At 37.7% G+C, this 13,672-nt stretch overlaps 1 protein-coding gene across 1 annotated transcript in view; it reads left to right on the top strand.

Annotated features, from left to right (window-relative positions):
- The window catches only part of SYCP1 (synaptonemal complex protein 1), an 89,717-nt gene extending 76,979 nt beyond the window's left edge, over positions 1–12,738 (top strand). Inside the window, exons 27-31 of the mRNA XM_049766025.1 lie at positions 2,390–2,449; positions 7,736–7,900; positions 9,698–9,844; positions 12,421–12,510; positions 12,601–12,738. Of these exons, the coding sequence (XP_049621982.1) occupies positions 2,390–2,449; positions 7,736–7,900; positions 9,698–9,844; positions 12,421–12,510; positions 12,601–12,738 (600 nt within the window). The remainder of the gene's footprint in view (positions 1–2,389; positions 2,450–7,735; positions 7,901–9,697; positions 9,845–12,420; positions 12,511–12,600) is intronic.
- Positions 12,739–13,672: the final 934 nt, after the last annotated feature.

Genomic DNA, 13,672 nt, shown 5'->3' with positions numbered 1-13,672 from the left:
CCCCCAATTTTAACATTTGGGATCAGAGAGCTAGTACACACAGTACAGGATGATTGGCTTGCATACGACATATCTGGTTCAATACCCATGGCTCAGATGGTCCTCTGAGGCCCCCAGGAGTTATTCCTAAGTGAGACCCAAAAATCAAAATTTTAGGAAGTTCTCAGCTATTACTTCTTTTTATTTCTTCAAATATGGTTTCTGTTCCTTGTGGCACTCATTACTATATGTTTATCTTTTTTTTTTTAACATTTTTTTCTTACACCCCTCCATGTTTACCTTTTGAAGATTTTCTTCATTTTTTGCGACTTATTCCCTCTTCCACTTGAGTCATTGTTGGATTTCATCTTAAATGTATGATTATCTTTCCCCCAATGCTATTGAATATATATGGTATAATTACATGCTGTACTGAATTTTAGTGTACTAGTCATACCCAGTATCTTTTTAAAAAATTAGTATCTTCCATTTCTTCGATAACCTTATAGTGTTTGTACAGTCCTTTTGTTGTGGACTTACGTTTTGAAGGTTTTATAACTTGTTTTATTTTGTTTTTTGTTTGTTTGGTTGGTTTATGGGTCAGAACTGGTGGTGCTCAGGGGTTACTTCTGGATCTGCACTCATCCTGACGGTGCTTAAGGGAACCAGATGTGATGCTGGGGATCGAACCTGGGTTAGCCTTGTGCAAGGAAAATGCCCTAGGTGCTGGGCTATCACTCCAGCTCAGATTTTTTTTTTGTTTGTTTTTTTCGGGCCACACCCATTTGATGCTCAAGGGTTACTCCTGGCTAGGCGCTCAGAAATTGCCCCTGGCTTGGGGGGACCATATGGGACGCTGGGGGATTGTACCGAGGTTTTTCCTTGGTTAGCGCTTGCAAGATGACACCTTACCTCTAGCGCCACCTCGCCAGACCCCCCCCCCCCCAGCTCAGATTTTATAACTTGGGACTGGAATGATAGCACAGTGGGTCAAGCATTTGTCCTGCATGTGGCTGAACCGGTTTCAATTCCTGTATCCCATAAGGTTTCCCAACCTGAGTGCACCCGGTGTGACAAAAAAATCTCCTCCCCCCAAAAAAAAGATTTTATAGCTTTATTTATTATGATTATGGTTTTATGTCCTATGTTAGCTCATTCAATTTTGTGTCTTTAAGTTTACCATCTGGAGATTTATTTCTTCTGAGAAATTTTAATTTTTGCAGACCTCTGAATTAACTTCTCTTGATTTCCTGTAGGTGGCACTGTGGCTTTGATGTTGGAAATCTTTTATTTTTTAAATAGCCATGTAGGTAGGGGGAGTGTTATAGTGATAACACTAATTTTAATATCCCTCAATATTGCCAGTGGGAATTAGGAGGGTAAGCTCTGAATGACATCTCTAAATTGCTTCCTAGATCTTTGCAGTCTATGCAGTCTTTTATTTCTGCCAACAGTTTTCTATTGACTGTCTTGGTTTTCTGTTCAGTGGCTACTTAATTCACCAGAATATAGTGTTTTAATTTTTGCTTCTCTCCTCCACCCCCTGGCCCCAAGCTCAACTTCTGACAGTCTGAAAGAGGATGTATATACTGTTATTTCTATAATTTTTTCTTTTTCCTTTCTAGATTAAGTCTGCTTGCAATGATGGTATTTGCTATGTATCTCTTAAAGATATATCTACAGATACACTTCAGTGCACTCTCCTCATTGCTGTTATCACTTACTTTCAGACAAATAAATGCACGTGACTCTCAGGCAATCCAAGCCAGTATCAATGAATGATGCCTTTTCATTTTTTTTTTTCTTATTTTCTTTTGGCTTTTGAGCCACACCCAGTGACACTCAAGGGTTACTCCTGGCTATGCGCTCAGATATCGCTCCCAGCTTGGGGGACCACATAGGACACCGGGGGATCGGATCGCGGTCCATCCTAGTCAGCCATGTGCAAAGCAAACACCCTACTTCTGCTCCACCTCTCCGGCCCATATGATGCTTTTTCTGTTATATGTATTTGATTGTTGGTTGTATTATATTGGGAAACTTTGTATACCAACATCTATTTTTTTGTTTTTATATATCTATATTTTTAAAAGTTTTTATAAAACTTTCTCCTACTATATCTTCTGGATATATAAATTATTTTTGTATTATTTCTTTCCAAGATTAATAAAAGCATCTATGTTCTTTCTGTAAACCCAATTCCAATATTTAGCTTGAGCTTTCTACTTTTTAAAGATTCAGCTCAGATTTTATATGCAATGTTTTAAAAATACAAAACCAGATATCATACCTCCATAGAAAAGAACTAATTTTTATATTTTTTTAAGATTTAGAGGTCAGTTTATTTTTATATTTTGATCATAGGAATGTAGCTAGTAATAAACGTATATTTTATAATCACTTTTAATAGGAAAAACTGAAAAAAGAGATCAAAGAAAACACAGTTGCCCTCAAAGAAAAAAAAGACAAGGTAAGATTTTTATGCAATTCTATAGTAGTTCTTTATAACAAATTGGTTTTCAATTTTTGTGTAACTTTGAATAGTAACTGCATTAAAATGACTTAAAAATTTTAGAGAATTACTTCTTCATGTACTAGTTTTCTCATCTATAAGTTAATAATAGTAATACCTACTTCCTGAAGTAGCCATGGGTGGGGATTAACATATTTTAAGTGATCTAAATAGTACTTAGATATAGAAAATGTCATTGTTTAAAAATATAGCAGAGGGACCAGAAAAATAATACAGGGGTTAAAGTGCTTGCTTGCTTGCCTTGCCTGTGACTGACCCCAACTCAAATTTCCCTCAGGAAATGATTCATGAGCACAGAAGCTGGAGTAAGCCCTGAGCACTGCTGGGTGTGGCCTCAAAATAAACTGATATAAATAGAAACACATATATCAATATTTTCTATATATGTACCTGGGAAAAATATACTTAAGAATGTACTTCAGGGCCCGGAGAGATAGCACAGTGGTGTTTGCCTTGCAAGCAGACGATCCAGGACCTAAGGTGGTTGGTTCGAATCCCGGTGTCCCATATGGTCCCCCGTGCCTGCCAGGAGCTATTTCTGAGCAGGCAGCCAGGAGTAACCCCTGAGCACCGTCGGGTGTGGCCCAAAAACCAAAAACCAAAAAAAAAAAAAAAAGAATGTACTTCAAAGTATGCATTGTAAATGTTCTTTATAGGAAAGTACATCATTTTTTTTTGTTGTTTTGTTTTGGTTTTTGGGCCACACCCATTGACGCTCAGGGGTTACTCCTGGCTATGCACTCAGAAGTTGCTCCTGGCTTGGGGGACCATATGGGATGCTGGGGGATCGAACTGTGGTCTGTCCAAGGCTAGCGCAGGCAAGGCAGGCACCTTACCTCTAGCGCCACCGCCCGGCCCCACATCATTTTCTTTATAACATGATTTCTAATACATCATGATGTATTATGAAGATATTTCCATGTTCTAGAAGATTTTTTTATGCTTTTTGTTTCTTGGGCCACTAGAGTTTTATTTTTCTTGTAAGTTACCAGGGAAATGTTAATTCTCAGACATAATCACAAGGGGCCTATTTCTATTTTGAAGAAAGCCTGTATTCTCTCTTGAATGTATATTACCTCTCATAGTCTCTCTTCATAGTTTCCTAAGTACATTTCAGTGAAAAACTATTTTTTTTAATTTTTTATTTTTAATTATGAGACCAAAGGTACAAAGAAAGAGGATATGGTAAAGTTACAGTGGAAGAACAATCACCCATAAACAGAATTCTCAGAAGAGATCCCCTTACTGGTACATTAATTTTGAACTTTCAGCCAAAGGACATTAAGAAAAATAAAACAGAGTCCATGTACAATTACTTTGTCTCTCAAGTCCCCATATTGTAGTACATTAAAACATTTCTTAGCAGTACACAAAGCAATATAAGGCCATAAAACTTATGTAACTCCTTAAACATTGAAGGCATAGTATTTTTTTTTTTACATTTCCATGCACATGCATATTAGTTTAAGTTAACCTCAAAAGTTTAAGTGGGGTTTTTCTTTTAAGATATAGAGTCAAAGGAGCACCGTAAAAATGGTGTTAGAGTGGCAATTATTGTTTGCATAGATCCACCAAAATATGAGGGACATGGAAAGGAAAAGCCTTGGTCTAAATACAAGGAGACCCTACCCCTGAAGTTTTCTGACATAAGATCAACTCTTGGCTCCAGGCAAACTAGTTTGTCCAATCCAAGTCATTGACTGTAGTGCCAATACACTTTTATTTTTCACACAGTCTCTGTTTGTTGGTATCATGTTTCTGTGTTAAAGATCCTGGAATCTGCATATCCTACATTGAAGTCAGGATGGTGTGGAGCATCCTCTGGTATCACCTCACAATTAAAGGGCAATGCGGAGAGCCCTGTCCTGTAAGCAGGTCATTGTTGTCAAGTCTGCTTAGTGTTAAGTCTCTTTTGAGCAGGTCAATGTCAGAGCAGCGGTAGGGTCTTTCCTGGTAGAGGATTGCTTCCTGGTGATGTTATAAGCAACCTTGGATGTTTTGTAAGATAAGTTCCCCAGTTCAGGGTTGAACGGAGAATGCCCATTCTTCTGAGGCCTGTGTCAGGTCATTATGTCAATGTTCAGGGTGTAAAGTCCCATTGTACTACAAGATTTGTGTGTTCCAATCTCTATTAGATAAGAACTTATTTGTATGTATAGTATTTTCCCATTTTAATGTGCCTGTGCAAACAAGGAACAATGCCATGTGGCATTATCGGCCCATATGGGGTCCTCAAGAACAAGTCCAACAATCCCCATGACATGGTTGAAAAATCAGTATTAAACCAAGGGACTCTTTCACCAAAATTCTTTATTGAACAGCTCACAAAGAGAAGAAAAGATAAAAAGTAGGGAAAATCGTCACTGTATAAGAGAATATTCAGTAAGAGTTATAGCTGTCAAAGAAAATAGACATAAAATATTCAAAAGCCATACGTCTTTTGAAATAGTTGGGGGTTGTTAAATCCAGTGCACCACTTTGGTCTGTGATTAGGACTGCAGTAATGAAGTTAAAAAGGGTAATTGGGGGGTACTGATGCTTTGGCGTAAGAGGGTTAAGGAGTAAAAATGAGCTTTACAGGGGTGTGAGAAAGGGCAGAATACATGATGGACATTCTGCGTACATAAAACATACTTAAGTATATTAATATATACTGTGCGCGTGCACAGTTTTGAACAAGTAAACTGGTAAGAAATTGCCAGACTGCCTTAGTGAAACCGAGCAGCTCTCAGCACCCCCCAAGTTAGGACCCACCTTTTCTGGTTGCCTGGACTGGCACCCTACCAAGGCTCCCAGCACTCCCTAGCTAGGGAGAAAGCCTTCGACCTGGGGTCTCCCCAGACCCCATGCCAACTAGAGCTAGCCTCTGGATCAAGAAAGAATTCGGTAGAGCACCAGAAGCCAGGATCTGCTAGCCCTCCTCCCTGTGCCCTTCCCACCCTGGGCTGGGGTAAGGGCGGGGAAAGCTTGGGAGCCCCTCCAGCAGGAAAAACTGTTTTCCTTCACAAAATAGACATGTCCACAAGGTGACATAGTTGTAATTCTCAACTTTGTAGGCTTTCAGGGAGTTGTTTGGGAATGTTTTAGACATAGAAGATGACTAATAAATCCAGACCAGAATGAAATTTGTTTTTATAAAAGTTATGTTATTAATAATTACCTTGAGGTTTCTAAAAAAAGGACATGCAAACATCTATGAAAAATGTTACCAAAATTCATACCTGTTGAGGAAAAAAATCACTAGAATTAGGCAAAAAATTACAACCTTACGCTTAGAAATACTTGGAGATTTACTTTAAGTTACCTAGCAAGATAGTAAAATAACCAGTAGATAAGGTATATAACTTAAAACTCTATCTAGTGTTTTTTAGAGTTTGTGATGACCTCTTAATACTGTATCCTAATATAAAGTCACTGCTGATTTGAGCATCAAACTTGTGAGACTATTTGTGTGTATCTGTGTGTGTGTATGTGTCTGGTATGCACATTTTTCTTATGTAGAAATTGCCATATTTAGTGGAGATAGTGGTAACCTAAGAAATAACACAAAAAATAATGAGCTTGAGTTTCATGTAGAATTGTTGTGAACAACTGTCACTAGCTAGGTTCAGAGGCTGAAGAAAAAAATTTTAATATGTTACATATATACATGTACATATATAATGTACATATATAATACATATAATACATATAAAAGTAGAGTTGAGGAAACTGAGTCGATATAATGTTTAAATATTTAGGATAAGTTTGCAATTTGTTTTCTGTGCTTTTAGAATTGAAACGAACAATTTTCTTTTTATTGTCCCTGAAAATGTCTCTAGTTCTTTTGAAATTTTCTCGTCTCCCGGATTAAAAAATATAACTGGTGGCTAGGAAAAGGCTCATATTTATAGATGAGAAATGTCAGGGCATAAATGAGAATGAATATATCTGGGATATAATAAGGGCTGGAGTGCTTATACTGTATGTATGAGCCCTGGGTTCAACACCTGGTGTCCTAGCTGTGGTATATGAAAATATTTCCGTAAGAGTATTCTTTGCCTGTTGTCCCGGCGCTGTTGAGAGCAAATAAATAGTTTGGGAGCAAGGTGATCAGGGTCTTTTGCCAGAGTTGGCTGGCTGGCTCGAGGTGTGTTTTGGAGCTAGCAGCTGAGTGACAAAGGACTCACTTTGCCCAACCTTTTACCCCTTAACCCTCCTGTCTGTGTGCATTATTTGCTGCGGATAAATATTACCAAGATCTCCCCTCCGCCCCCGAAAGGGGACAGGAGGATGGGAATCAATTTCTCATTCTGGGAGCTCTTTGCGGATTCATAAACAATTAGCAAAGGAGTAAACGGGACCCAACAAATGGGGCAACACTAGCCTCCACCAGGAATGATCCCTTGTGAATTCCAAGTCTTTCACAGTTATATCTAAGGTCCATAGTGAGAGTGAATTAGGGCAGTTCCCACACCAGTGATGATCTCCCTCCCTCTGCCACTGTTCCAGCATGCATCCTGTACCTCCACCCTTAGGCTCCTGGACTACTAGTGTAACAGGTCCCTTTTGTGTAGAGCTTATTGTGGTGTGGGTCTCTTGATTCTCTTGTCATTAGCTTTGAGTTGGGTATTTAAGGCTGATCATTTTTTTATTTCTACTCAATGCTCATGAGTCTGCTTTGCCCTTGGGAAATTTTTAAGAAAATATTCAACTTTGGTTAGAGTTGGAAAGTTTCATTTATTTTCACATTGATTCTTGGAAGACTGTTTGTGGGGGGCAGTTATTATATTTGTTTTAAAGGGGAAAGTAAAGTGATAAATAATACAAACTTAATTTATTTTAGTTATCTAATTAGTATCAAAGTAGTTATGTATTAGTTATAATAGAATCAGTTATTCCTGTATTTATTATTTAGTTTGGGGCTACATCTGACTCTGTTCAGGGCATGCTACTAATTTGTGTGTGTTTTCTTTTTTGGGCCACACCTAGAAGTGCTCAGGTTTCTCTCCTTATAGGGCAAGCACCCCACTGTACTATGCTCCAGCCAGTCATACTCCTAATTTTCTATTCAGGGATCACTACTGGTGGTATCATAGATAGCTGAACCTTAGTTGGCTAGTTGGCTTAGTGTACCTTACACACTGCACTATTTCTTCAACCCTGACCAATGTTGTTTATAATAGTTGCTGCACTTTAAAATCATACTCAATGATGATTTTATTTTTTCATTGTTCAATATAGAGAACACAGACATCTGAATTGCAGACACCTGAAACCAGAGATGGTAAAATTGATTCTAGAATTACTATTTCACAAAATACACTTGGTTCCGCTAATTATGGAATAGCCAAAGATAGAAGAGACTCTCAGTGGACACCTATCAAAAGTAGTGTATCTACACTAAAGGTTGGTTACTAAAATTTCTAATAAGTTGGTAATATTTTGTTTGCTTCTTTGTTTTGGGGCTACAGCCAGTGGTGCTCAATAGTTACTCCTGGCTTTGCTCTCAGGAATCCCAGATGGTCCCCTGAGTCTCTCCGGGCCCAGTTATTTTTTTTTAACTTTTTTAATTTCCTAGAAATGTGTTAAGAGATTTTAATATTTTGGGCCTGGAGAGATAGCACAGCAGTGTTTGCCTTGCAAGCAGCCGATCCAGGACCAAAGGTGGTTGGTTCAAATCCCGGTGTCCCATATGGTCCCCTGTGCCTGCCAGGAGCTATTTCTGAGCAGACAGCCAGGAGTAAGCCCTGAGCACCGTCGGGTGTGGCCCAAAAACCAAAAAAAAGAAAAAAAAAAAGAGAGAGAGATTTTAATATTTTATGTGGATGAATATCTCATTTTCCAGTTGTGCTTTGAGAACCTTTGGTTAACATGTCATTTCTAATTGTTAGCACTGCTTCAAAGAACTACACAGTTTAAACCACTTGCTCATAATTTTTTTTCAAATCCTACTGCCTGTTCACACACACCAAGGAGAGAAATTTTTATATTGAGTAAGCTCTGAGTAAGTTATAGATTTAAAAAATCCACAACACTAGAAAATAAAATATTTGTATTTATTTGAGAGTAAAGCTTTAAGTGTGCTCTCAGTTTTTGTTCCTTTTTGTTTACATATATATTGCTGGAGAACAGGGTAAGACACTGCAAGACTTTTTGGTCTTAGAGTTTTTCAGCCATTTAAAAAAGAATAACAACGATGACAACAATAACAACAACAACAACAACAACAATATGAAGAACAGGAACCAGAGCGATAGCACAGCAAGCTAGGTGTTTGCCTTACATGTTTTCAACATGGGTCCCATTCTTGGCACCTCATATGGTTCCCTAAGCCCCACCAGAGCAATTCCTGAGCACAGAATCAGAAGTAAGAATTGATCATAGCCAGTTGTGCTCCCCCCAAACTCCTTACTAAGTGCAGGGTAGTACAAAATATTTAGCATTAGCTAAAAAGTCAGTGGTTCTCAAACTATGGTCCACGGGCCACATATTGTATTTATATCTGTTTTGTTTCTTCATTGCAAAATAAGATATATGCAGTGTGCATAAGAATTTGTTCATAAGTTTTGTTTTTACTATAGTAAGATCCTCCAATGGTCTGAGGGACAGTGAACTGGCCCCCTGTTTAAAAAGTTTGAGGACCCCTGGATAAAGTGAATAACTTTGTAAATACAATTTAAGAAACCTATTTCATCAGATCATTAAGGATTTTTGTAAAGTGAGAAATATTTACTCAGTTCTTTGTTCTCAATCAGGTTAGAAAAACGGGGGGCTAGAGAGATAGCATGGCGAGTAGGGTGTTTGCCTTGCATGCAACCAACCTGGGTTTGCTCCCCAGCATATGATATGATCCCTTGAGCCTGCTAGAGTGATTTTTGAATGCAGAGCTAGGAGTAACCCCTGAGCTCTTCAGGGTGTGGCCACGAAACAAAACAAAAGGAAAATAGTTTTAAGTCTTTAAGATTATTGACTACTGAAATTGTAGTCTTGCTCTTAACCCTCTATTCATTTTGTCCAGTAAATTGAAGGAAAGGACAGTTTATAAATCTCTGAAAAAAATCTACACAAATGTTAGTATTCATTTAATCCCCCAATTTCTATTTTAATAACTGCTATTAATATTGCCAATGCTTGCTAAAGACTTGTCTTTGTTAATTGTTAATTGCAAACATTGATTTAACGAAATACTGCTTTTTTGAATAGGCATTTACTGTGAAGACACCAACAAAAGTAGCAATTCACCAAAGTGTTGAGAATACGAATGTACCCACTGAGGAAAATAATAAAAAGAGGAAAATGGTCTTTGAATTTGATCTTAATTCGGATAGCTCAGAAACTACTGATCTTTTGGTAAAGATATTGCAAATTATTTGTATTTGTTTTTATATTTGTCTAAATTATTATGTGATGTTTATGTACAGATTCTATGATAGAGAATCCTATGCTTTCTAAGAAAAATCAGCCTCAATCTATAAATTTAAGAAAGCATTTCATTGGGGCTGGAATGACAGATAGTATAGTGGGAGTATAGTCAGGAGTGATCCCTGAGTGTCACCAGGTGTGTTCCCCCCCCAAAAAATGAATTTTGAGGGGTGGGAGCAGTTATATAGTGGGTAAGCATTTGCCTTGCACATGGCCACCCAGGTTTCATTCATGGTTTATCATATGTCCCGAGTTCCCCACAAGAAGTGTTTGTAGAGCACAAAGTCAGGAATAACTCCTGAGCATTGCCCACCCAGAAATGCTAGCGGCCTACTTCTCACTCTGTGCACAGGAGTTTCTCCTTCCATTGTTCAGTGAATAGTGTTGTGGAGGAGCTCTCACTGGGGTCAGTTACATGCAAAGCATCTACTTAATTCTCGTAATATCTTTCCAGCCCCAATTCCTCATTTTTTCTTATATTTTGGGAGGAGGCATACCCAGCAATGCTCTGGGGTTACCCCTTGCTCTGTACTCAGGAATTATACCTGGCATTGATTGGGGACTCAGAGATTGAACCCGGGTTGACTGCAAGTAAAGCAAGTGTATTATTCCTTCTGCTTTGGCCCCTACTCATTTTCTTTTCTCATGCGTCTAATGCTGGGCACTAGGATTATTTATACATCTTTACTATTGTAAGTAGTTTTGCATTGACAGTCCTATTAGAAAAAAAAAAGGGAAAACAACTGAACATAAAATTCACCAAAGCAAACATACTGATGGCATAAGAAAAATTCTCATTCTCATTATCAGGGAAATGCAAATACAAATAATGAGATATAATCCTATATATGTGAGAATGACTTATTTAAAAAAGACCAGAAATTGGATAAAGAATTCGACAAAGTGAGGACCAGAGCAATAGTACAGTGGATGGGGTTTGCTTGCGTGCGCCCTACCCAGGCTTGATTCCTGCCATCTAATCTGTCCCCTGAGTCTGCCAGGAGTAATTTCTGAGCACAGAGCCAGGAATAACCCCTGAGCATTGTCGTGTGTGTCCCTGAAACCAAATGAAAACAAAACAAAAGGAAAAAGAATTTTACAAAGTGAACCAACGACAAAAACAACCCAGTTTAAAAATAAGAAAAAAAGGGGCCAGAGTAAATAGGACAAAGGCGAAGGTAAACCTTGCATGCAGCCAACCTAGGTCCAATATCCTGCATTCCATCTGGTTCTCCAAGCACTTCCATGAGTAATTCCTGAGTGTAGAGTCAGGAGTAACCTCTCAGCATCACCAGGTGTGACCATCCCTCCTAAGAAAGCAAAGTGGGAAGGGAGGGCTGGTGTGGCGAGGTACACCATGATTTTTTGTTGTTGTTTTTGGGCCACACCCAGCAGTACTCAGGGCTTACTCCTGGCTCTGTGCTCAGGGATGGGCTTAGAAGCCATATTGGGGGCAGGGGTTCAAACTCAGTTCAGTCATGTGCAAGGCAAATGCCCTACCCACTATCCTATTGTTCTAGCCCATCTACCATGATTTTTAAGTGATTTTTCTAAGCTGGTAAGTGGTGTATGTTAGCACCAAATGGTTATAATAGGTAGCTTATTGAAATTTGAAATTAGAAAAATTAATAAAACCATAATATTTTTATATTTGAAGTTTTGGAAAATTCTGTTACATGTGAATTTAATAAATATTAAAATAATCTGAAATATTGTTTCCCTACAAAATTTGTGTAATATATTTATCAAAGATAATGGTTTTGATAGCTCATTTACTGGATTTTGAGTATTGGCTCCAGCTGTTGCTGTAGCCTGCAATGTTGGACGAGTGGCTTAATATTTGTAGGTCTTGGTTCTTTACCTTTAAAAAGAAGATAGTCAGGAACTGGAGAAATAGACCCTGGGCTAAGGCTCTTGTTTAGAGTGTGGCCTTTCACAGTTCAGTCTCTGGCACCACCTGAACACTCTCGGGAGTGATTTTCAACCACTGTCAGATGTAATCTTCCTCCCCCAGAAGATGATCAGAGTGTACTTAATAAAGTTAGTGTGAGGCTCATTAAAATGTACAAGTTTTAAAAATAGATAAATATAAAGGAAGTGCTAAATATGTTATTACATCAGGGAGAAATATAGTACTCATTAACTGACCATTACATAATAATTTCTAGAGGATTATAAATGCTTAATGTAAGGTCTAAGCAAGTTTGAGTGAGGAGGCTTGGGAAGGATTGGGAATTGGTAATAGAAAGACTAAACTGAAATAAAATTAATAGAAAAATACTCTTCATGCATATCATGTTTGGGAGATGAAGGATTTATTTTGTTTCTTATTTAGTGTTTTCTCATTTTTTATTACTTCCTTCTTATTATCGCCCTTCATCCTTCCTTCCTTGGTTCACCCTTGTCCTCCTCATCTGTTTATTGTAAACAAAAATTTGATTATATATTTAATGCTATAATATTAATATTGTACCCTAGCTTACATTTTTGTGTATTTCTTTAAGACCTTGATATCAGAGGAAGAAAATGTGAAAAAAATAAGCAAGAATAATAATTCATCCGCTTCACATCTTTATGTCAAAGCTCCAATCAAGGTGACTTTTAAGCTATGTTTTAGAAAGCAAATTTTAAAAAGCTAGACTTACTTTACAAACTAATATGTTGGTATTATATTTTTCATTCAGAAACCCTCATTTCTAAGAAACCCTGGGTCTACTTTGAAGTTTGGAACTATGAGGAAATCACAGGAGGACCGTTGGGCTGTCATTTCTAAAATGGATAGGAAAAAGAAAATGAAGAAAGCAGAAAAACTATTTGCTTAATTCCAGAAAATCAGTGTGACTGAGTATTATAATGAGTATTTGTTTTGTTTTGTTTTGGCCACACCTGACCGTGTTCCTGGTTCTGAGCTCAGAAGTTGCTCCTGCTATTGCTCTGACCCAAAATTTGTATATTTTTACATTTTTATTTCCTGAAAAGCCATACTTTTTTTTTAAAGCCATACTTTTGAAATTGCTACTCTTGATATTTGTGTAAGCTATTTTCCTTAATATTTTTATATTTTTGTTTGAGTATGAAATAACCACATTACCAGAACATTTGTAATTGTATTTAAATTGATGATCATATTGTTTACATTTTCTTGTACTCTTGAAAACTGTTTTGACTAATTTTCAAACTTATAAATTAACCACTGTATTGAAGGTAAACATTATTGAGCCTTTACTATTAAAATATTTTGGATGTAAACAAATGATTCTTGTTATCAATAGCTTATGTTACTTTTTTATAGTCTTGAGTGTTTTTAGCCATGTTTCACAGTGGTGAAATAGTTTTTATGTATTTATAAAATTGATAGGCATTTAAAAACACTTTATAGATTGATTGATTGATTGGCTATTGGGCCACGCCCAGTGGTGCTCAGGTGTTACTCCTGGCTCTGCACTCAGAAATCACCCCGGCAGACTGGGGGACCATATGGGTGCCGGGGCTCGAACCAGGCCCCTCCTGAGTCAATCGCATGCAAGGCAAACACCCAACCCCCTGCGTCCAAATGTTTTGTCGTTGACGTTTTCAATTGGTTCTAGAAAGCAATCTCAAAGAGAAAAAAGCCAGTCAAATTGAGCAGAGGAGGGGTTATATGCCAACTTTTGTGATACTAACCTTAATAAGTTCTGATAAACCACTGCCATCGAACCAGCCTGATAGGTATTTTTAGTTGTGAGAGGGACTGTATTGGTTGACTTCCTAAAACAG

Source organism: Suncus etruscus, chromosome 19 (genome assembly GCF_024139225.1).
Source record: "Suncus etruscus isolate mSunEtr1 chromosome 19, mSunEtr1.pri.cur, whole genome shotgun sequence".
Taxonomy (NCBI): domain Eukaryota; kingdom Metazoa; phylum Chordata; class Mammalia; order Eulipotyphla; family Soricidae; genus Suncus; species Suncus etruscus.
Note: the sequence above shows the minus strand (reverse complement) of the source record. Positions and strands in the feature narration are given on the sequence as shown.